The 25054-nt window shown below is 41.4% G+C and overlaps 1 protein-coding gene across 5 annotated transcripts; it reads left to right on the plus strand.

Annotated features, from left to right (window-relative positions):
• LOC307037910 (forkhead box protein P1-like) lies at window positions 1-21478 on the plus strand. Of its 5 annotated transcripts, XM_079679123.1 has the most exons (13): window positions 1-93; window positions 378-441; window positions 11255-11345; window positions 11597-11765; window positions 11888-11980; window positions 12397-12484; window positions 13431-13505; window positions 13698-13851; window positions 18226-18302; window positions 18719-18820; window positions 19918-20039; window positions 20231-20327; window positions 20501-21478. In XM_079679123.1, the coding sequence occupies exons 3-12, from the start codon at window positions 11267-11269 to the stop codon at window positions 20277-20279; spliced, it is 1008 nt and encodes a 335-aa protein (XP_079535249.1). In that variant the 5' UTR covers window positions 1-93; window positions 378-441; window positions 11255-11266; the 3' UTR covers window positions 20280-20327; window positions 20501-21478. The 5 variants fall into 5 exon arrangements, with proteins under 5 accessions (XP_079535249.1, XP_079535248.1, XP_079535247.1 ...); XM_079679122.1 differs by having other exon boundaries at window positions 20231-21478; XM_079679121.1 differs by lacking the exon at window positions 20231-20327.
• The last annotated feature ends 3576 nt before the right edge of the window (window positions 21479-25054 follow it).

The following is a 25054-nucleotide window of genomic DNA, read 5'->3' on the forward strand; positions in this document are numbered from 1 at the left end:
CCTCTCCCTCTGAGGTACAAATACTGAGAGGAGGTCTGGGCCTCCTGCTCGGAGACTGAGGCCGGCTGAGTGTGAACCTAAACAATTATCATAGTAAGATGATAAACATATTTTTTCAACAGTTCAACTGAAACTACAACTTCAATTTTTCAAACTTTCCAAAAATGCACACATGATGTTTTATTTGTGATCGTGAAGTACACCTATTTCTTTCTTTTATTGTTTTTCTCTTTTCTAACTTTTGTTTTGTTTCAAACCTGAATAGCACAGCCGTGCAGGCGTCTGTCTGTTTGACTTTTTCTCAAGCTTTCAGTTACCAAAAAAACACAATACCATATTTCCTGTGGAATAACCCCCCCCTCTAAATTATTTCACAGTATCTCCCTCGAAGAAACTGAGAAAAAGAAGACAGAGTCAAGAGGAGCTTCTGCATGAGATACGGTAAGCTCCAACCTTACAGTTTTACAGCAAACCTCAAATCTTCTGACTAGCTCGTGACAGAGTGAAAGGAAATAAATGAAATATGTGCAGGGTTAGAGAATGTGTTTAGAACAGTTGATACATGCCTAAATATTTCATATAGTGGATATTAACAGCAATCACAAAGCTTCTTTCTTTAAATAATCTGCAAATTACCTTCAAAAATCTTTGAATGAACGTGGAAAAGGCATAAAAGTGTGAAGGGTTTTATGGTCCAATTTGAGTTCAGTTCATTAGCAGTGACATATTATCTATAATTGTATGATATACATATAATAAATCATTATATGAGAATTGTGGCAGAGGGTGTGAATACGCCCATTGGTTGTAGGGTTTTTACATGTAAGTTAGCTTTGGTAAAATAACATAAAATAGAACAGTTATGTAATATAATGTAATGAAACTGTACAAGCTCAGGCTCCTCCACTGAAATTCGCCTCTGATGTCTTTAAATAGACATAAACTGTCTCCTAGGAGTCTAAGAGAGATAAAAGAGTCACATTACTCAGAATGAGGTTTGTTTTTTTCTGTCCGGCCTCTAATTTAGCTTTTTTTGACAATTACTTGATAAATATGGACCAGAACCGATTCAAAAGGTCAAGGAAAGAACCCTCTTTGGTTGAACTGGTCCCCATATTGGCACTGAAATATGAACTGGTGTATGGAGTGCAAGGGTTTTCCTTTTGCTGTCTATCACGATAACTACCAACATATTAAAATGTTATATTATATATATTATTATATTATATATCATTCAATTAAATTCTCAGTACAGATTCATCATTTACAAAACAGGCAGTGCTATGATAAGTGCGCTATATACATTTAAACTTCCATGAAACTCTTTAAATGCCAACATTTTAATATAACTGATTCAAAGTTCACAGATCATGTGACCATAATATTTTAAAAATACATCAGTATTTTAAAAACTGACATATCTTTAATGCCTACATGTCCAACCCAAACATTAGCTTAACACAGGAAACATGATGATGATGTTTGAAGTATACAGAGGTGGGAAGTAACTAAGTACTTTACTCAAGCACTTTACTTAAGTACAATTTTGAGGTAACTTCACACAAGTATTAAAATGTTTGGTTACTCTGTACGTTTACTCCAGTACAATATAATCAAGTGTTAAATCAGACTTTAGTTCCACCTGGAGTAAATTCACCAGCTACCCTGCAGTAATATACAAAGTCATTCAAACTAGCTGCACCTTTACTAGCTTTGAGAACACTTTCATGATCAATCATTATAAAACATATCATATGTATTATTCTGAAATGGACCAATCTGCACAAGGACTACTTTTACTGTCGCTACTTTAACTATATTTTGATGATAATACATTTCTACTTTTACTTGAGGAACATTTTGAATAATACTTTTCTACTTTTACTACAGTAACATCTTGAGTACAGGACTTTTACATGTAACAGAGTATTCCTACTCTCCTACACTGGTACTTTTACTTATATTCAAGTACAAGATCTGAGTACTTCCTCTACCTATGCAAATATAAAACATGTCATTGAATGTGGAGCCACCTGGATATATTTACTGGTGCACTGTCTCTTCACATTCTCAGTAGCAGTAAAGTTAGTTGACTTACTTTAAACTCATTGCTGTTCATTGCATTTATGTGAGTTTCACTGCGGACTAAAAACCAATGAGATCACAAGCGTCGGGTTGGTCTCAAGCTAATCAGGGAAATGTCAGTCAAACTGATTTTCCAATTCCTGAACACAATCATCAGTATCAGAGCCAGAATTCCTTTATTTGTCCCACAGAGGGGAAATTGACATTGTTACAGCAAAAGTAAAGAGCCAAAAATAGCTAAATATTAATAAGGAGGTATGCATAAAATATTAAAGATACAAATTGAAATTACACAAATTACAATTGACAAAAATACACATCCAGGTGGACAACAAAAAATACCAGTAACAGTATTTAAAATAAACAAGTGTAGCATGAATAAAGTAGTGCAATAGCAGCCAGGTAACAGTAGCAAAAGCGCAAGTATATTGCACTGTTCGTAGAGATTTATTACAGTAGTTAAATTGTCTAACTACGAAATAGCAGCCAGTAATAATTATTATTATGAAGTGGTATATATTGCACATAGATGTGTGATAGTCTTTGTAGTTAAATGCGCTAAATGTGTTTATCATGTTTATTTATATACATGTTTGCCTTTAGCAGACAGACTGGAAAGGGAGAGGGAGAGGTTATAGGACGCACTAAAGGCCAACCAAGCTTTGTTTTATTTATCGCTCAAAGAGTTTGGCTGGGTTCATTTAGATCAAACATCACAGATTTGAATATAAGAGTCTCCTACATACATTTACCTATATCAAGGATCAATGTATTAGGATGTATGACTTGAATTAGAACTATGAGTAATAAACCCACACAGTTAGCGTAGTCGATGTATGAGGCGCCTGCAAGTTTCCACACTGTAATGTGGCTGATTTCAATATCCTACAGGAAATACTTCTTCAAACCCTTTGTGGCCAACACATGGTGACTCACAGCCAAATATCAACCATCACATCAAATCATTTTGAGTGTCGTGTTGTGACTAAAGCTCTCCTCACTTTGATTTGGCTCTTGTAGGAGAGATAAAGTCAGGAAGGGAAGCCATAATGAGATGTGAGTGAGAAGCCACAAATATGCTGAGCCCTCTCACTTTCTACTGAATTCCTGTTTCTGTGGGTGTGCATTTGCACAACTCCTGTGATGTCGCCTGTTTGTTTTTTGCAAAGATGCACACAACGTGCAGCCTTAGAGAAATCTCCCTATGTGACAGTCAGCTATAGATGAAAGAAAGGACCCCACTCTAAAACTTTACATTATAACTTCTGACCTGCTTCATGCGAGATATGTCATATAGCAACCTTTCATATGAATTGAAGCTTTAAATGCATTCATTACATAACAAGAGTTAAAATAGAGTTTAAAATATGGGAGAAGAGATGCCAAGGATGAAGTACCAGGTGTAAATGAGGAATACAAGGTCATTGCTTAAGTTCTTCCAATGAGATGTAAGAAGTGGAAGAATAATTGATTTCATAATAGTAGAATATAATAGGTACCTTAGCCACGTGCTTATTATTGGGACCATGGTGCTGCTGCTCCACTGACCTTATACTGCTTCATTAACCCGATCCACTTTTTACTGTCACATCATGAAACAGTGAACTGAAAGGATTTTACAGATATGTCTTGAGAAATTAGCAAACCACAAACAATTCCATTTTGAAAGACATTCCAGAACAAGCACACAGCATTTGCTGCTTCTTACATTAAAGGTCACCTATTATGCAAAATCCACTTTTTCATATTTGTTATACATCACCATGTGTCCCCACTTCTTCATGTCTCTTCTACATCAACATGTGTCCCCTCTTCTTCATGTCTCTTCGACATCAACATGTGCCCCCTCTTCTTCACGTCTCTTCTACATCAACATGTGTCCCCTCTTCTTCATGTCTCTTCTACATCAACATGTGTCCCCTCTTCCTCATGTCTCTTCTACATCAACATGTGTCCCCTCTTCTTCATGTCTCTTCTACATCAACATGTGTCCCCTCTACTTCATGTCTCTCTACATCAACATGTGTCCCCTCTTCTTCATGTCTCTTCTACATCAACATGTGTCCCCTCTGTGGAAAGAGACTGAAAGTTTCAGGAACAAAGATTCTCTCTCTTTTTGTCCTGATCCATTTATACAAAAACCTGTCTGAAAATGAGCTGATCAGATTTTGGCCACTTTATGATGTCACAACGATGTTTTGTCTTGTGTAACCATAAGCCAATCAGCAACTAAGGTAACCCCCCCCCCCCCCCCCTCCCCACCTTATCACCTGCATCTCCTCCTAGAGCACCATTGAGTTTTTTGTAACCAAATGTCTCTCAGAGGGGCGTGGGGAGGGGCTCCTTATTTTTCATCTAAAGCAGGGAGGTGCACAGACATTTGGAGGGGCTATTGCTTTAAACTGGAAAAAGGGCCTCCCCCCGAAAAAAAATTACAACTAAATTGAACAGTAATTCACATCTCCTAACAAAATATTATGTTAAGGCGACTATTGCATTCGGTGACTTGATTTTAAAAATGAAAACCAGGGAAGTGTTTTGTTTTGCGGTCCATATCTCATTAAAATATCTAGTCTTAGTAACTATTAAAGACAAAATGGGGACAATTCTGTTCTAATGTAGTTTGACCATTGTAACTGCTGTGCAGTCCAGACATACTGATACAATAGGGCTTCTAACTAATTACCTTAAATAAACTCACTAATTAATTAAATCAGTTCAATACGCATTATTCTTATTCTTATCATTCTTTATGAGCGCAGCAACGGTATGGTATCTAATTACTTATTTATTTAGTATTCCATAACTTAATAACGGAGATGGTCAAACTAAAGTGGTAGAGACATGGCAAATATCCTACAATGAAGCGGGACATTGAACTGTCCACCCGTGAGAGGGCGATCAAGAAAAGAGAGCAAGCGGCCCGTTGAGCGAGTTTACAGATGAAAAGGCACAGAAAGACAGAAGCACAATAATAACAAGTAGTCTATATTTAGGTGTTCTTTTGTAAATAACCGCCGATGTCAAGAGGAAGTAAAGTCCCCTGGTTTGTCCCTTATACCCTAACTGCCATGATACAACACAAAATTAAGTTTCCAAAATCCGACACTAGAGGTGGTCTTTAACGCACCGGCAGATGACAGCGCTGACAAAGTGTGTTTCCCGCAGCGAGACGCTACAATACTAATTGTGGGCTTATCATAGGGTGACCAGACGTCCCCGTTTTCCGGGGACAGTCCCCGTTTGTATTGGCCTGTCCCCGGTTGAAACTGTCCCCGGAAATGTCCCCGTTTTTTAATATACGTTAAAAACACATAGCAAGGTGTAATAAAACGTTTCATGTCAGGAAACACTGGGTAAACACAGACTGTGGTCAAGCCAGCCCCCACTTCGGAAAACAAAGTCATGCCAGCCCGCACGTATCATTGCGGTGCGCGAATATCCTATGCATTACGCTAGAGGCCTGTAAAAACTGCCTTCAAAATAAAAGCGTTTACTTGGTCAATAACGAATATACCTACATATTCAAAACACACCAACATATTCATATATACTGGAGCTTAAATTAAGAAATATGTACTATATAATGTGATTAATAATAATTTAAAACAAACTACGTATAACTACCACATTATAACTGAGTGAATGTAAAGTGTAAGTATACAGTTATGAATACATATCTGACATTTCCACTGGGTGACTAATTTCAATTGATGTTGACGCTATCTCACAACACTCCTAAAAGAACATTACTTTCTGAAGCATGATTTAAAATGTATGCTGTTTAAAATCTCAAATTAGATCTATTGTCCATCTATATTTTGATTATTATTTATTGGAAACTGTCCATAATCAAAGAGTCATGGAAGTCAATTAAATACTTATTTCACTTCAGGGTGTAGCAGGACACCCCATCTAGTCAAACAGAGAAAATCAGGACATTCTGATGTAGAGTTTCAAAATAAAATACTTTTCAAATCTCATATATGGGCTATCATCCTTCTGTTTGTATCCAACAGTTAAAATGTTCCCGTTTTTTCTTTAACAGTGAAGAAAATTGGATATGTCAATGATATATTGACCGCAAAACTCAAAATGTCCCCGGTTTTAATTTAGAAAATCTGGTCACCTTAGCTTATCATGTTGATTCGGCCGCAACAGAAAAAAGAAAAACAAACTCTCGCTCTCTCCAGAGAGGCAGGTCAGCCAAAAAGGCCAAACGGGCCGTTGCCTGGGCAACATTAGCCCGTACCTGTGCACGTCCCTAAAGACAGAGAATCAGCACTTTGGAAACAGGGCTGAAACAGAGGGGATTATGGGTAATGCTGCAATGATCTGTTTGGTGTTTCAGCCAAACACTTCAGAGACATGTTTTATCTGAGACCTATAATATATTGATGAAAAACAGTATAATAGGGGACCTTTAAATGGGGGAAATAGCATTGGACGTTGAGCATTTTCCTTTATTTTTGATCTACAATTTAAGACATGCAACAACATTGTTTTTTTTAAGGTATTCTTCAGGCCAGAAAGGGCCTTTATTAGAGATGTGTAGAGTTGAAAGGGCAAGACAGAGGGGAGGACTTTGCTTGAATGTTCGGCCGGTTGGGATTCAAACCTTCTTTTTAACAAAGTATAATTATGTATAACAACCTTAAATAAGGTCCGTTATCAAATATGTTTTGCAGCCCCAGACAAACTTAATTTGGGGACAGAAGTGGTCAGGGCTGTCTTAGCAGCTCTCTTTCTTACATGTGGCAGCAGCTTTGAACCTGCATTATGTGTTTAAGATTTGACCGTGTGGTAAAGCTACGTTTACAAGGTAAACTATCTCAATACTTATTCCACCACGGTTAAAATCAAATGTTTCACTATTCCTTTAAATATACTGCTGCGTCCACTGTAACCTTTAAGGTGGGCCATTAGTGGTTTGAACTACTCAGTGAAAGACAATTAAAGAGTGAATTACACTAAAAAATATATTTGATACGTTTCTATTAAAAAAAGTCCTGATTTCAAGTCATTATTCAAATCAAAAGGAACTGAAGTAAAGCTGACTACACACATGTATTCATACAACAAAGTGTGAGAGTGCTTGGTGTTTAAAAGCTGGAGTATCAATGTAAGAATGAAGAATATGACAGCTTGGTTGAACTGAGAGCTGAGTATAACACTTTTCCAGGAAAGATACCATCGGATTTGGAAATAGCCTCCAGGCATCTTCGACAGGTGGTTACAGGAACACGTCACCGTGCTGCACTAAAGTGGAGCAGCTTCCTCTCACTCATTCTGTAGACTGCTGTGGTGGTGCTCTGTGTGCTGTGTGTGCGTGTGTGTGTGTGTGTGTGTGTGTGTGTGTGTGTGTGTGTGTGTGTGTGTGTGTGTGTGTGTGTGTGTGTGTGTGTGTGTGTGTGTGTGTGTGTGTGTGTGTGTGTGTGTGTGTGTGTGTGTGCGTGCGTGTGTGCGTGTGTGCGTAGGTGCGTGTGTGTGTGCGTAGGTGTGTGTGTCAGTGCACCTGCAACCACAGCCTCTGTGTCAGAAGGCCTGCAGCAGGAAATGTTTTGAACCACTACAGACTTGTACATGGCTGCAGTGAATGCTGCATGCTGATTGGCTAAAGCTGGTTGCATTATTTTGAGATAAACACATATTGAATTTACACTATACATTAAGAAAATACATACTTTAAATAATTAGTGAGCATTAATTAATGCAAAAAGAATATTCAAACAGTTCAGGTTCATTGCTGCCTGTGGTTTAGGGATCAGCAACTCTCCCGCTGGCGAAGCTTTATCCCAGACGATCCCCAAAATGTTACTAGTCTCAGAATCAGGATCTGAGGACGGCTGAGAACAATAACAGGAAGTCATACATTTTAGCATATGGAATGTTCTGGCCATCCCTTGACTTCTTTGCTCTTAACCCAAACCAGAATGTCAGACCTCAAGCCAATTTAAGTGTAGCACGCCATCTGCAGGTTAAACTGTATAACAGCACACAAACTAAATATCAGTAGATATGATTAATTCAGTGCACGTGTAATAAAGTTAGGTGAACATGTAATTGTAAATAAATGTAAATAACTAAAAATGTAATAGTAGGGGTGTCTGTTTTCATCTAACTGACTATGCATTACATGCAGTGGCGGCTGGTGCATTTTTCTCCAGAGGGGGCTCTACACAAACTCAAAACATGTCATATTACAACGCAGGTCTAGCTCAAAGGCACACAGCACTTGATACAGTCTATTATTTTAGTGCCTGTTTTTGTCAACCTCCTTATTATGCTTACTGATCCCTATCCTGTAGCCTCATTGGACAGCTGTGTTTACTTTCCTAAACATGACTAGTCGCATAGCATCATCCATGTGGACTCTAGTTTGTTCATGCTTTTTAGTTCTTCTGATATGTGCTTTAAGTCACTCACATCTGTCTGGATCCATGCTGGGTCCGGTCCATAGACTGGTCTGATCCTGACGTTTGAAAAGGGAGGCAGGGGAAGCAAAACATAGTACTGGTGTTGCTACAGGTAGTTTGCCCAGCCTTCTTGCTAAAGCAGCTCCTTGAAAAAGAGCATGTATACTGCCTTCCTCTGTCCTTGACTCCGGCCTATGTCAGGCTGATCAGGTCCGAGCTCTTTCACTTTCAGCTTTCCCTCCAGTGTCCTCTTCTCAAAGGCTGTTTCTTTAAGTGATTAAACATCATTTTCTAGTTTTGTTTACACTCCGTCTCCGTCTAACTCTCATTCAAACATCAATCACTCACTCTGGCGCTCCTGCTGCCCCCTAGTTGTTGGCGGTGTCAACAGCTGCTTTGGGTTCAGTTTGGTGCACCCCAAGTTGCTCCTATCACTTGCATTGAAGAGGTGCGGACTGAGCATGAACTACTTATAACGAGAGTCAATGGGCAAAGATTTCAGCGCCCCAAGCAGGAAACACATGACTTATCAGTAACTTTAGACATCGTAAAACCATTTGTTTCAATATTTTATCGCAGATTATACATTTAACTGACACCAACTATATAATATGTACCTTGTTCATTAAAAAATAAATGTACACAATTAATAACATTTAACTATTTTTGAATGACAATCTAGAATTTTGGAACAGGTGGGGCGGCGCCCTTAGCACCCCTATGGGCCGGCCGCCACTGATTACATGCTTCATCTTTTACAGACCGGTACACATGCTCTCAAATGAATTATCAATGTGAACAATTTTTTTAAAAGCCCTCTTGAATTAATAAGTACTGAGTGTAACATATTACTAATTTGTTCACCTGACTAGGGATAGGTATCGAGAACTGATAGTAAATTAGTACTGGTACCTAATTGGTCAGTACATACGTTTCGATAATCTCCTGACCAATCTGTTTACTTGTTAAGTGACGGATGGTGATGAGCGCACTGCTTGTGCGATAGAGGCATTCAAAGCCTTTTCAATGCTGAGCCTCATCTCTCAATGCTCTGATTCAGTATGTGATCCCCACAGTCAAAGCCGACAAGGAAAAACATGCATGTAAAGGAGGTGTTTGACTGCTGTCAGCAAGGTTAGCGTTACACTGTTGTCCCTCAATATCTATGTTTATGTCTATGCTCTGTACTAAGTGCAGCCTCCCATGTCCAATGGGGGGAGAATAACACAGAAACAGACATGGGAGTGTCAGATGACAAGTTGATTGTCAAAGACTTGCAGCGCTTCACTACAACCAGGGCCAGCCCGTGGCATAGGCAGTATAGGCGAATGGTAAAGGTGCATCCATCCATGGGGGGCACCACAAATAGGGGGGGAAGAAAACATTCAAGGCGGTCCGACGTGAATGTAATTGTTTGCCTGGTGTCCGCTTGGATACAGTTGTTTGGCAGTCTATGTCGCCAGAGAATCATACCCTGGTGTGAGCGTCCTGTTAGGGGTAACTATAGTAATACACTGTGTTATGAGAGAGCTTGACTCCTCACAGGGCAACTCTCTAGCGGGCAACTCAACAGCAGGAAAACAGAGCTAATGGTTGTGGCCCCAAGGCGCTGCTCCAGAAGGTTGGTGACTTCATCCTTGAGGTTGACGGCTGCTCCATCTCCCCATCTCCTGAAGTCCGCAACCTGGGTGTCATCTTTGACTCCACCCTTTCCTTCCACTCCCACATCGAGTCTGTCACCAAATCGGTCTTTTTCCATCTAAGGAACATTGCCATCCGACCGCCACTCTCGGAGTCGGTGGCCGAAACCCTAGTCTATGCGTTTGTCACCTCTCGCTTGGACTACTGCAATGGTGTCCGGTTTGGGGTCCCCAACAAAACCCTGGACAGGCTCCAGTATGTCCAAAACTGTGCTGCTAGGGTACTCACACATACAAAAAGCCATGGCAGCACATCACCCCCACCCTCATCCACCTCCACTGGTTGCCGGTCAAGTCCTGCATAACCTACAAAGTCCTCCTCCTCACCTACAAGTCCCTCCATGCCCATGCCCCCCAGTACCTATCGGACATACTTCACCCACATGCCCCACCCTGGAACCTGCGGTCTTCAGGCTCTGGCCTGCTTACCACCCCCCGCACCAAACTGCGAACCTTCGGGGACAGAGTCTTCAGTGTGGAAGCCCCCACCCTCTGGAACGCTCTCCCTGCGGAGGTCCGCAACATCCCCACGTTTGACACCTTCAAAAGGACCCTCAAGTCCCATCTTTTTGCCAAGGCCTTCGACCCCTAATTGATTTGTTGTTTTGTCTGTCTGACTGTTTGTCTGACTGCCTTTTGTTTGTTTGTTTTTACTCCTGTTTTTCTTTGTAAAGCGACCTTGGGTCCCATGAAAGGCGCTATGTAAATCCAAGCTATTATTATTAATTTACAAAAAACAAAAACTGTTGAATGAATAAATGATAATGTTTTTTTGAAGTGGACTAAATAATACGGGAGGGTCTTAAAATGTTTGTTCCTTGTAGAAAATTATATTTCTGCAAACATAATTAATATTACAACTGGTATTGAACCAAAAAAAAAATTGAATTTAGTATGCATTAATAGGAACGCCCCCGTTCCTGACCCTCAGGAGGTATTCATCAGGCTGAAATTAGTCAAGTTAAAGTTTGTAGAGCTTGTAATGGTTAAAAATGACTACATGTTGTATTATCTGTCACATCATCCACATCATATTGGTGTTTTTTCTCCCAGTCTTGGAGCAGTATGGAAGACATAAGGCAGAAACAGCAGAGGCCATCAGTGCTGCGCCAGGTATCCCAAACCGCTTCCAGTCAACCCCACGGTACGCACAAGCCTCAGAGTCCTGAGCACCACAACAGCAACACATTCATCTGATATAACCCTTCATTCACGTTTTTTTTAGCTACGCTATTGTTGTATTCAGTATTTATTTCAGTATGCACAAACAATTAGCCTTTATACCAATTATGCAAGTGGACATGAGACATTCTCTCTTGCAACGTAGAGCTTGATGCTAATCATGTACAATTTAGATCAAATGCCTACATCAATACTATATTTTTGTGCATCCAGAAAATAATGCAGTCGTCTTCATTTGCAAGGAAGAGGTGGATGCAGACTCTCTTCCCCAGTCTTCTTCACCACAAATGGGCTCTTCCTCTCCCAGGCAGAATCATCACTTCCTCCCAGTGAGGAGAGATGTTCATGTTCAGAACTCCATGGAGGCCAGGATTCATGATGGGTGACTTTCTCAAATGTCCACCGAATGGTGTCTTTCCTTGTACTGCACTTTCAGCCTGAAAGCGCTGCCGTTATTTCATTGGTTCAGAAATGGTATCACTGAGATATTTCTGTTCACACCAGCATCTCAGGCAGGACCACTGCTCTGTCTGTGGGGGGGCTCTGCCGCTGGCCCGGCTGTGATGTGCTGTCTGAGGATTTCCCCTCTTTCTTAAAGTAAGTAGACTGCTGAATCCTACAGTAACAGTACACTTGTCTTTGAATTGGTATGGTATTTTTGGAAAATTATCAGGAGGTACATATGCTCTTCAGTTGATATAAGTAATGTAATGTGAAAATAACCTAGCAATATCAAACAATGTGTGCCTCTTTAAAATATTTCTTTAGCACATATGTTATTCCATCTTACCCAGAGTACAATACATCTGTCAGTTAGTGCCATGCCCTCATGTTGTGTTGTTTTGAAGCACATGAAGTTTGTAATGGCACTTGCTCTTGTTCATCATTTGGTAATTGAGTTGATGTGTGTTGGGGCTAGATACACAAATCAATGGAGGAAAGAACATCATCCCAATATCTGTTTAATTCCCAAATAAGCTGGAAGGTAAGCTCTGTCCTGTTTGGTGTTCCAGGCACCTCCACTCTGAACACAGTCCTGGTGACAGGAGCATCGCTCAGTGGAAGCTCCAGCAAGACGTCGTCCAGTGCATTGAGAGCCAGGTGGGAACTAGACAAGCCTAGGAGGTCTGAAACTACACAGATATAGATTAATATCCTAGGAAATGAAATTGAGATTGAGTATTACTAATCTACTCTAAATATTTCAGGAAACTGATTGTATGCCTGCTTGATGATTACCAAAGTGTGTTGAAGCTATTATGGATGTTGGAATATTTCCTCTTTATATTTTGTGGGTGTTTCTATAAAGCTTTTATCCTAATGACACATGAAAACCAAATAAAAGGAGCGTTGTCTCTTGAGGCTATAACTGAGAGTCCGCTACAGGACAAACACAGCTCTAATGTTTGTCATACACATTACATGTCACGTATTATCCACTTTTATCCTAAGCCACTTACATACGGTCCGGCAGTGGCTCAGTCAGTAGGGATTGGGCTGTGAGGCGTAGGATCGCCGGTTCAAGTCCCCGACCAGACCTAAAAAATGGAGTGTGGACTTCTACTTGGAGAGGTCCCAGTTCACCTCCTGCCCTGACGTGGTGCCCTTGAGCAAGGCACCGGACACCCCCCTTCCCCCCTCACTCCCATTGCTCCCCGGGCGCTGTACAATAGCTTCCCACTGCTCCTAGTACTAGACTCCTGGTACTAGGATGGGTTAAAAGCAGAGAAAACATGTCACTGTGTGTGCTCTGTGCTCTGCATGTGTGACCATTAAAGAGGGTTTCATCCTTCCCAATATTATTATTATACATTCAATGTTGTGGGGTGAAGTGTCTTGCCAAAAGTCCCAGAGAAATGCTGACCGCAGCGGGATTTGAACCGGTTCCCCCCCCCCCGCGCTACGAAGATCAGCGCACTAAATCTCTGAGCCACACTTGTCACCTGCCAGCATCCTTACAAATGTTAAATAAGGACTTACAAACACTGTGTGTAAAATCACTTATTTAATGTGATGTATATTTAACCATAGGCTTTCTCTTTTCCAGCTGATCCTGGAAAAACAGAAGCTCATTGCAATGCAACTTCATCTACACCTCTCTGAACACAAACACACTGATTTGGTATGTTGGTTCAAAGCATGTATTGTTTCTTCTAGATTTGTGTGCTTTACTAGAATTTAGCTAAGTGTAGCTTGAAGAATTCATTCAAAACTTTATATTTAGCCAAGATTCTTAGTGACTGATTTTCTACCTGGAAAGAAAGCAGATGAATGAAAGTGTTTTCATATACTCCTCCATCCATGCACACTGAAGGCAGCGTCTCAGTGGCCGTACAGCCTGCGTCTGTTCCTGCCCCAGCCCCCGGGCACAGAGGGAGACAGAGTGCAACAGTGGGGCATCAAACATCGGGAGGGGAGGGGGGGGCAGCACGGCCCCAGAGCTCCTGCCTCTGCCCACCTGCTGCCAGGTACGTTTTCTATGGAAGTGTAATGTGTGCTTATTTTGCTTACACACGTAAACATGGCCCATTTTCTCAAAACCCTTAAAACAATTCACAAAAGCACACACCCAAAGTACAGAACACCTCTTACACCCTGCATAATTACTTACTGCACCTAAAACTACACCAAAACCAAACTTTTGCACTAAATGGCACACACCTCATTTAGAGTTCCAGATCCTTTGTCCACCCAAATACACAACGCTGTGCTCAATCTAAAGCACACTCGTCTTTTATGGCGTTCTGTATGTAGAGTATTCTGCACTAAGTAATTGCAGAAACACAGATATTCAGTTGAAACAAAAATGTTCTACACAGTCCATCAGCGCAACATACACACAGCACATACAGTTACAGTCAAGGGTACAACAACATGTGCACACTATCAAATACAGTAAAGGGAAAAGAAAACTTTAAGGAACAAATATTCAGCAGAGGAAATAAATACTTAGGGTGCATTTGACCACCTAGCTGGCTCTGGCCACATCATCAACATCATTGATGTTGATTCTGCTAACACCAGGACACTAACACCAGGGTCATCACAGCCATCTTCCACTGCCTGGAGAGGAGGCCTGACGCTCATACAGATGCATGCTGCATGCTGCAAATAACTCTTCAGCTGACTTCAGTTCATCCTCCCTCTCTCTCACCCTCCCTCTCTCTCACCCCCCCTCTCTCATCCTCCCTCTCTCTCATCCTCCCTCTCTCATCCTCCCTCTCTCTCATCCTCCCTCTCTCTCATCCTCCCTCTCTCTCACCCTCCCTCTCTCTCATCCTCCCTCTCTCTCATCCTCCCTCTCTCTCACCCTCCCTCTCTCTCACCCACCCTCTCTCTCATCCTCTCTCTCTCATCCTCCCTCTCTCACCCTCCCTCTTTCATCCCCCCCTCTCTCATCCTCCCTCTCTCTCATCCTCCCTCTCTCATCCTCCCTCTCTCACCCTCCCTCTCTCTCATCCTCCCTCTCTCTCATCCTCCCTCTCTCACCCTCCCTCTCTCATCCTCCCTCTCTCACCCTCCCTCTCTCATCCTCCCTCTCTCTCACCCTCCCTCTCTCTCATCCTCCCTCTCTCTCATCCTCCCTCTCTCATCCTCCCTCTCTCTCACCCTCCCTCTCTCTCACCCTCCCTCTCTCTCATCCCCCCTCTCTCATCCTCCCTCTCTCTCACCCTCCCTCTCTCTCATCCTCCCTCTCATAATAATTTCGTTCCGATGCTACGATTGTGTTAGCAAATACATGTCCCATGTGCCTAACTGATTATTTTCTGACTCATCAATCAGGATGTAAGCACTATATAAAGACTGCAGGTGAGTATTTTTTTGCAACATAAATAGAAGCAACATAGAGGGGGTGAGAGTGAGGACGAATTGAAGTCAATTGAGAAGTTATTTGGGCGTGGTGGTGGAGGCTGTATGACCGTCAGCCCTGTGGTGCATGCCTGTCCAGCAGGCAGTGGAGCAGGACTCTGATGTCACAAACCGGCTCAGGGAATGTGACAAAAGAGGGGAAACAAGTCAGGTGAGTGGTTAGCAATGTATTTATTCAAGTGACAACATAGTATCCTTGTAAGGGACGAGTATCTTCCATCAGTGTTCAGCCTATAAATATATTGCCTGTCATGCTGATTAGTCGCTGTGGCCAGTCCCAGCTCGGTTAGGTATTGTTCTTTCCGTTTTTTTGGACAAAAATATATTGTTTATTTTCTCATTTATTTTCTTTACTTTTTTTTTCCTTTACTGTATTTGGTAGACATCACATGTTATGGTTCCCACAACTGTAACTGTTTGTGTTTTGCATGCACGTTGCACTGATTAGTTGTGTCGAAAACTAAAAGGTTTTGTTTCAACAGTGTACTTTTGTGTTTCTGCATTTATTTCTGTAAAGCAAGATTCTTTACATACAGGGGCCAAATGGTGGATAGTGGCCCCCGCGTCGGGGAAACTCTAGGCCCGGGTCGTCAAAGGGAACACAGGGGGGTGGAGCTTGAGCAGTGTCAGGGACTGGAACTTGAGCCGGGGCTCGTGCTGGTAGCAGGGCTCGCTGAGGGCCAGCAGTCCGGAGCAAGCAACAGTTTCAACAAAATCCTTTATCCAGCAGTGTAAAAAACATACAATCCAGAGAGCTTTGTCTGAGCTTCCAGAGGTCTGTAGATGAAGTCAGTCCAACAGACCCTGACATCTCTGAGTTATCTGGCTTAACTAACCCTAACAAACGAGATATGACGCTGGTTATCAACTCGGTAAGTCAACCTAGGGTTTCTCTGTCCAGAGCATGTTCACGTGAAAGGGGCAGGGTTAGCAACATTTGACCAATCACAAACATGAAGAAGCGTCCTGACAGCGGAAGGTCATACTTCATGAAAGAAGAGTAAACTATCATGTTAGACAAATGTGAAGAAGTTAAACTTTAAACATCCATGACTCAAACACTTAATCCAGGATAAAAGCAATATAATATGTTATCTGTAATATGACTTGATAGCTTTAAACTCGGCACACAGAGCTCTGATTGGTCAGCAGTCGGTGCTTTCACTGAGTTGATCTCTTATCTGGAACATAACCTGCTCCGGAGCAGGTTTGGTGTTCAGCATAAGTTTCCATTGAGATCTACCCCAGTAAGAAGTGAAGCAGCATCGTAGGACAGAAAACTCAGAGTTAACCCTGAAGTTACCTCGCTAACCGAAAATCCTGCTTCTAGTACAGGCCGCTGGTATGCCAGTCTTAAAGCTACTCTTTTGTACACTCTAAAAACAAATGCCTTGACTCAACAAAGAACATCAACGCAACAGTTTGCATCGATGTTTATTGGGTTAAGACAACTTCTAATGAGATTGTCTTAAAGCAACAAAGTTATTTGAGTTAGGGGAGAAGGCTTTTCCTCTACAATCAGAGGTGTTTTTAATTACCACTTACTTAATAATTGGTAGCATAAACACAAGTTTTGAAGTTGATTACTCAAAAGATTAAGTTGTTCCGACTAGTTTTACCACATGATTTAAAAGAAATTTTAAGTTGTATGTACTTAATTACCATCATTGTGAACAAACGTTTTTAAGTTGACAACCATTTATAAATTAAGTTGCTCCAAATATATTGTATTCAATAGTTTTTTTTCTTAGCTTTTTCATGTTTTTGCCCTTTAAAGAAGGAAATTAATTGATTCCACAACACAAATATTATGCAATTCACTTTTTATTTTGAACTGCAGTTATTTATTTCAACACATGATGTTTCAATCAAGAGAGAATTCATTTTGTTTGAACATTTATTGACACATGCCATACGATAAGGTGCATGAACACCGGAAATCCCAGCTGACTGCAGGAGAGAGGAGAATCATTTTATAGTTTGGCTGCAGCACGTTGATTGGCTGTTGGAGAATGAGGTGAAATGTAATAGGTTAAAGAGAACGCCTGTGATGAATTGATTATATGCAGCTGCGGAGTGAATTCACATACACCCAGTCTTCCTGAAAGAACTTGCACTGAGCTTCATTTAAATCTTGAACTACAAGGCTATCTACTGTATTTGAAAGACAAAAGATGACACTCACCTTAAAATGTCCTTTCTATAGTATTTATATTTGTCTTAACTGTCGGAACTTGTCCAGGCATGTTAAGTGGGAGTGGACTTGAAATCCTTAACTCAAGGTGTAGAACAATTAAGTTATCAAACCAATTGCATTACTTACTATAACTTGAATTTAGTTTTAAGTCAATTAACGCAGAAATCAGAGTTCAAATTACACACAATATTAAGTTGATGTAATTACCAACATTATTACGTCAACACAACTTATAAATTAATGTTTGCAACTTAAAATGTTTATCTAAATCAATTAACTCACATTTTTATCTTGTAGCCATGCATTTAATTAAGTGGAGGTGAAAGGTCGCCTGAACAAAAAAATACCTTTAATCGATAGAGTAGGACAATGCCAGGCAAAATAAAAGTAACAAACTCTGCAATCAATGCACTAATACACAAATGACATACAACTAACAGACCACCAGAACTGACAAAACATGCAAGACTAATCACGAGGACAAGATACAGCTGGGGAGGGAAGGCAAACACAAAGGTTATCAAACAGGAGGGAACACAGAGACAGGAAGTGAAAACAGACGTGAAACAGGGTGTGAACACTGTTCAAAAATAAAAGAGATCTTAACACTCTGTTTTTGCATGCTCTTAAAACCACCTGTTCAGTGCTATAGTTTCCCACTAACACTCTGTGGTTTGACAGGAAACTATCTTATAAGATCAGATGAATAACCACATGATTGTAGTCCCATGTGCTTGTTGACATGAATTGATGATCATTATTTTTTGTTGTACAGATTTGGTTCCAAGTATTGAATGCTACAAATACAACAACATCAGGCCTCCTTACACCTATGCATACTTGATAAGATGGGTGAGTCTCTCTCAGGAGATGCTGTGAGATGTTCCATTATTTGTGAAGAAATGTGTGTGTTTTTTAACAGCAGCACAGCAATAATGCAAAGCATGTTAACAGTATGACATTAGAAGAAGTTGTAATAGCACAAATGAAAGTTTAACACAAAATAAACTATAACATGACATATAACGATAACATTATCAAACAGAAACGGCCCCTCTGGTTACAGTTTAATATTTTCTTGTGTTTCAATTTAGTCGTTTTTAGTAGTGTTTGCCATAGAGCCTCCGGTTACAAACAGCTGGATCAGACGTAGTGTAGTCTGCTACCAACTGCACCGTCTCTGATCTGTCAACACATTGGATTACAGCCTTTGACACATCTTCTCACTGTATGTCATTGTGTGTCTCTCTCACTGTGTCTGTGTGCAGTCTATCCTGGAGTCTACTGACAAACAGTGCACGTTGAATGAGATTTACAACTGGTTCACGACCATGTTCTTCTACTTCAGACACAACACTGCTACCTGGAAGGTTTGAACACACACATTACACATTCATTCTGCTCAGAAGTATTTATGATGGATAGAGCCTAACTGCAGATGTCACTTGCTAAATCATGTATGTACACTGAAATGCAACTTCACAGTTTTTTCCTAAGGTCCACTCCTTATTACAATTGTTCAGACTTGTTAATATCACTTACATTGCAACACGTTCAAATTTGGTGAACATAATACATCCAAAGACTTCTCTAATGTTTGACCTGCTCATATATTTGATATGATGATAGTTCTACAACTAATAATTACCTGATGTGGCTAATACTGGGTTTTAAACTTTCTGAAGCCACATGAGATCAGGTGACGGTGTCTGACACACATTTCCACTCGAAAAATTATGATTTATTAAACAATAAACTCAATCTTCAAAGATAATGTGTGAAAAGAATGTACTAAATAGTGCGGCAAAAATAATTTAAACAATATACCAAATAATGTGATCTACTTTATAGAATGAGGCGCTTAATAATGTGGTCCGAAACCTCCGCCATCCGACCCAAAAACTCACAAGTGTCTCGTCAATTTAAAGCCTCAAACACCACAGGTGGAAGCTGACGTCACACAATCACAGAGTGATAGAAAGCGCCTGCAAACAAAACATCATTATATATATATATATATATATATTACTTTACATAAATATCTTAACAGTTCTAAAAATAATAGTTCGTAACTAATGATGTTAGATAACTTCATCATAAATCATATAGCGATTAATGGCTCCAAAAATCTCTTAATAAGTGAGTTTGACTGTGTTGTTCTCATAGCAACATATCTATATCCATTCAACAAGGCAACAGTAAAAAGGTAATGAGGCTAAATTAAACCGCATTTTAATTTACTTCAGCCAACAAGATATAATGTTAGAGTTCTCAATTTTTTTAGATCATGTCATCATAATTACAAATGCTTGGAAGCTGGCAATCACGTTAACTCCTTCGTGACAGGATGATTGCATTATGGTTAAACCGACAGCAAAATCACAAGAAATGTTGGTCTTAATTGTTCTACTAAAAATCTACAAGAAAAGTTTTCCATCTACTAAATCACATTGACCTTTCCTCCCAGAATGCAGTGCGGCACAACCTCAGCCTACACAAGTGTTTTGTGCGTGTGGAGGGAGGAAAGGGAGCCGTGTGGACAGTGGATGAAACAGAGTACCAGAGGAGGAAAGGACAAAAGTATCACAGGTACAAACATCCTCAGAGCAAACATTTTTGCTCCCCATTCACCACTCAGTATCCACTGCCAAAGCAACAGGAAGGTACCGAAATATAAACTTAACATAAAAGTAAGGACATTTGTGTTTGGTAGATGATTTCTTTGTTGTGGCAAAACATCTTATACCGTTGGAAAGCCTATTTATTTACCTTTCAAATAGTGCTACATTTGTGAGGAACATGCATTTGTGGGATGAGAAGCAGAGCTGAGTGTGTGAGGTGTGCCCATGAAAAATGTGACAAATCTCCTCTGTCAAGGTAAGAAAAGCAAAAGTGAAATGGTAAGGAAAGGTGGAAGTAAAGAAGAAACTTCAAATTCAAATGATCATTCTGCATAACTTGGTAATTAAAGACAATGGCTGTAGTGATAGAGCAGTCTCTTAGTGCTGTGTGTGTATCTTTATTTATAACAGGTGTGTGTGTGTTTTCAGGGACTGTGCAGTGAAGTGGATCTCGCCATACTCCCATTACTGTGTGGAGGAGCCCTGATGAGCAGCAGGTGGCAGCACTGATGGCCGCTCGGCCCCGCAGAGTTAGACAGAGCTGCATGAGAAACAGAAGAATCTGTTGCATCTTTTCACTTTGTATTTTTTTCTAATGAATTATTAAAAAACATGTATTCTTTGTAAGTTTAAGATGTGTTGTAAACATATCTGACAGCAGTTTTTATACTCACTGATTTATAACTGGAAACAAAGTGTTGCAAAGCCAATGAAGCAAACATTGTGTTGTTTTTCTTCTGCATGATTTTACCTATTCAGTCAGTAGGTCGGAGGTCAAATGTATCTTTCCCTGAACACATCATTTCCCATAGAGAGAGAACACCCCCCTACACCGTGTCATCCTGAACTTGACGCCGTAGCACTGTGGTTTTCAGTGATTTCACAACAAGGCACAGCAAACCTCTTTCCCCTACTATTCTACTTTCAAACAGAAACCCATGTAAAAATACATTCTTCTTCAGTTAAAAATGCATACAAAACTTTATAACAACCAATGTATTATAGTAAATTTGCTAAATAGTAAATATAAAAAAATAGCAGAGAAATAGAAACCAAAAACCTTCCCTGACTCAGCAGGCACACGTTTATGTTTATGTCACATCTAGTGACACTGGACCCCATAGTCCAGTGTCACTAGATGTGACATAAGCACATAAACATGAATATGTGGCTCAGTGGATAGTTTACTGGACTTTGAATCGGGATAGCAAGTACGAGTCCCAATGTCCTTGTGTCCCTGGGCAAGACACTTGACCCCAAATTGCTCCTGTGGGGATTGTCCACAGTACTGAATGTATGTAAGTCGCTTTGGATAAAAGTGTCTAACAAATGACATGTAATGTAATGTAATATATATACAGTATATATTAGGGCTGTCAGTCGATTAAAATATTTAATCGCGATTAATCGCATGATTGTCCATAGTTAATCGCAAATTAATCGCACATTTTTTATCTGTTCTAAATGTACCTTAAAGGAATATTTTTCAAGTTTGTAATACTCTTATCAACATATGAGTGGACAAATATGCTATAGTAAGTGTGTGTGTGTGTGTGTGTGTGTGTGTGTGTGTGTGTGTGTGTGTGTGTGTGTGTGTGTGTGTGTGTGTGTGTGTGTGTGTGTGTGTGTGTGTGTGTGTGAGAGAAAAACATGGCTGCAACGCGTGAGTGGTGAGATTGAAGTCACTCACCTTTTTTTTAACATCTAAGCTCACATATGTAACTGCCATCATTATTGCAGTGGGGATATGCAGTAAGATGCAATGGGTACTTCTGGTACACAATGTGTCTCGTAGCCACGCTAAGATTGGCATTTAAACAAGCCCTGAACAGCGGGCGCATGTCTGTCTGTGTCTGTGTATGTGTCTGTCTGTCTGTCTGTCTGTCCAGTGTTTCCCCTACATTCAAATAGCGGCGGCGCTGCTTGGGGGCACCAGCCAGGTACCATTTTTTTATAAATAATGATACGTTTTTTTTATTTTTTATAAATTATAATAAGTGCCGACCCTTTTAGTTTTTTGATTCTTTGTTATGTGGATTTGTAGTATTTGTGTTACTGTATGTTCAAAAAGGTGTATTTTGCTAGACATTGCCACTGTATGGAATAGGCAGGCCCGGACTGGCCATCGGGAGGACCAAAAGGTTTCCCGATGGCCTGGCCTGTTAAGTGGCCTGCTGGTCTGGCGATTTTCTTTTAATTACATATTGTGTGCATCCAGACCTAGTGAGGACACTATCTATACTGACTCAGCAATCACTGTAAGTTATATTCTTGTTTAAATAGACTTCTCTGTTTCATTTATTCTACTCTGTATAATTGTTCTGTAGTTAGTGTAGCTAAAACGGCGATTTCTGAGAGATTTTAAATCTCAGATCTGCTCAACTCAACCTGTAAGACAGATCTCAGTGGGTCACGCGCCTTAACCCTGCATTACAATAGGCAGGAACACTCTGCTGTCGCCCACCAGCTGAAGAGAGTTAACTAATTAGAGGGGCGTGCCCCCACAGCTGTGAGAACATAGCAATCAGGTGTCCATCTTAGGCGGCTCTTTCCTGGAGCGTCAGCTTCAGCTTCAGCCAGACGAGTCACGAGGGAGGCAAAGAGGAGGCAAATCCTACTTTGATTGAGCTAAGTATCGCTGGTGTTTTCTTTTGTTTTATTCAATTATCTTTGGTCCTCTAGCCCCTCATGCTATAATCATGTGTATTTTCTCCATTCCTGTTCATGTTTTCCTCTCGCAATTATCACTGGCCCCGTATATCTCCGATTTAACCGGCCTGCTCTTGTCTATCCCACATGCTCCACTGAGATCCAACATCTCGTTTCAGGGGGCCTGTGGAACTGCCAGTCAGCTGTTCCTAAGGCTGACTTCTTCTCTGGCTACGCTTCCCTGAAGTCTCTGGATTTCCTTGCTCTCACGGAGACCTGTATTACTCCATCCAACACATCCACCCCAGCAGCTCTCTCCACAGCATATTCCTTCACCCACACACCCAGACCCACTGGCAGAGGAGGTGGCACTGGTCTCCTGCTCTCTCCCAACTGGAGCTTTTCCCTCTTCAAGCTACCTAACTTCACTCCTTCCACCTTTGAATTCCATGCCGTCACAGTAACCCATCCTATACAATTAACCATTGTTGTTCTCTACCGTCCACCAGGCGCCTTGGGGGACTTCTTGGAGGAATTAGATAATCTCCTCTCACACATCCCTGAAACTGGCCTTCCCGCTGTACTTCTCGGAGACTTCAACCTCCAGACAGGGAAGATAGACGAACTAACATCTCTGTTAAACCTTTGCTTTCTCACTGTCTCCATCCCCACCAACTCATAACGCTGGCAATGTCCTTGATCTCATATTCTCAAGGAACTGCACTACTTCTAACCTCTCTGTAAACCCGCTTCACACATCCGATCACTTCTTAATTTCATTCTCTCTACCCCTTTCCAAACATAACAACCTAATCTCTTCTAATTCTGCACCTGTCCGCCGCAACCTTTGTTCCCTCTCCCCCTCTACCTTTGCCTCATCGGTGCTCTCAGCCCTCCCTTCCTCTGATTCGTTCCAACTCCTGCCTCCAAACTCTGCTGCAGAAACTCTCCTCTCTACTCTCTCATCCTCTCTGGACTCTCTCTGTCCTCTCACATCTTGGCAGGCTCGTCAGTCCCCTCCTGCTCCCTGGCTAAATGACGCACTGCGTGCTAATAGAACCATCCTTCGGGCAGCAGAGCGGAAATGGTGGAAATCCAAATACCATGGCGACCTCCTAACCTATCAGTCTCTCCTCTCCTCTTTCTCTGCTTCCATCTCTCAGGCAAAAAGCACTTTCTTTCAAGATAAGATCCAATCTTCCTATTCCAATCCCCAAAAACTATTTTCTATCTTCTCCACCATCTTGGACCCCCCCAAAGCCCCTCCCCCCTCCTCCCTTCTGTCAAGCGACTTTGTTAACCACTTTGAAAAAAAGGTTGATGATATTCGCTCTTCTTTTTCTGACTCACCTTTACTCACCGCTGGGTCACCAGACCCACCTTTCACCCACACACTGACCTCCTTCTCCCCTCTCTCTCCAAGTGAGGTTCTTACCCTCATTACCTCTGCCCGTCCTACCACCTGTCCTCTAGACCCTATCCCCTCAAACCTCCTTCAGACTATCGCTCCTGATATTCTACCGTTTCTCACCCATTTCATCAACACTTCTCTAACTTCTGGTCACTTTCCAAACAGTCTCAAGGAGGCAAGAGTAAACCCTCTCCTAAAGAAACCCACTCTCAACCCATCTGATGTTATAAACTACAGGCCTGTCTCTCTCCTCCCGTTCCTGTCTAAAATACTTGAACGCGCTGTCTTTAAACAACTCTCCTGTTATCTCCATCAGAACAACCTTCTGGATCCGCACCAGTCTGGTTTCAAGGCAGGTCACTCAACAGAAACTGCTCTCCTTGCTGTCTCTGAGGAACTGCACACTGCTAAAGCAGCCTCCCTCTCCTCTGTCATCATCCTTCTGGACCTGTCTGCTGCATTCGACACGGTGAACCATCAGATCCTCCTTCGAACTCTCCAAGAACTTGGAGTTTCAGGCACTGCACTTTCCCTCCTCACCTCATACCTCAAAGACCGCACTTACAGGGTTACTTGGAGAGGGTCCGAGTCCGACCCTTGTCAATTAACTACAGGGGTCCCTCAGGGCTCTGTTCTTGGTCCCCTCCTCTTCTCCTTGTACACAAACTCGCTCGGGTCTGTCATTAGCCCGCATGGTTTTTCATACCACTGCTACGCTGACGACACCCAACTAATTCTGTCCTTTCCCCGCTCAGAGACCAAGGTCGTCGCACGCATCTCTGCTTGCCTAGCAGACATCTCTCGGTGGATGCCTGCTCATCACCTCAAGCTCAACCTTGACAAGACTGAACTGCTTTTCCTTCCGGGAAAAGATTGTCCCACTCTTGACCTAACAATCAACATCGGCACCTCTGTTGTTTCCC

Source organism: Notothenia rossii (genome assembly GCF_949606895.1).
Source record: "Notothenia rossii genome assembly, chromosome: 4".
In the NCBI taxonomy this organism is placed as follows: Eukaryota; Metazoa; Chordata; class Actinopteri; order Perciformes; family Nototheniidae; genus Notothenia; species Notothenia rossii.

Excerpts from the sequence above, each read along its gene's own strand:
- LOC307037910 (XM_079679120.1), top strand. The coding sequence starts at position 11,267 with ATGGAAGACATAAGGCAGAAACAGCAGAGGCCATCAGTGCTGCGCCAG. Across the intron at positions 11,981-12,396 it reads GATTTCCCCTCTTTCTTAAA|GCACCTCCACTCTGAACACA; the intron begins GTAAGTAGACTG and ends TTGGTGTTCCAG. Across the intron at positions 18,303-18,718 it reads ATGCATACTTGATAAGATGG|TCTATCCTGGAGTCTACTGA; the intron begins GTGAGTCTCTCT and ends GTCTGTGTGCAG.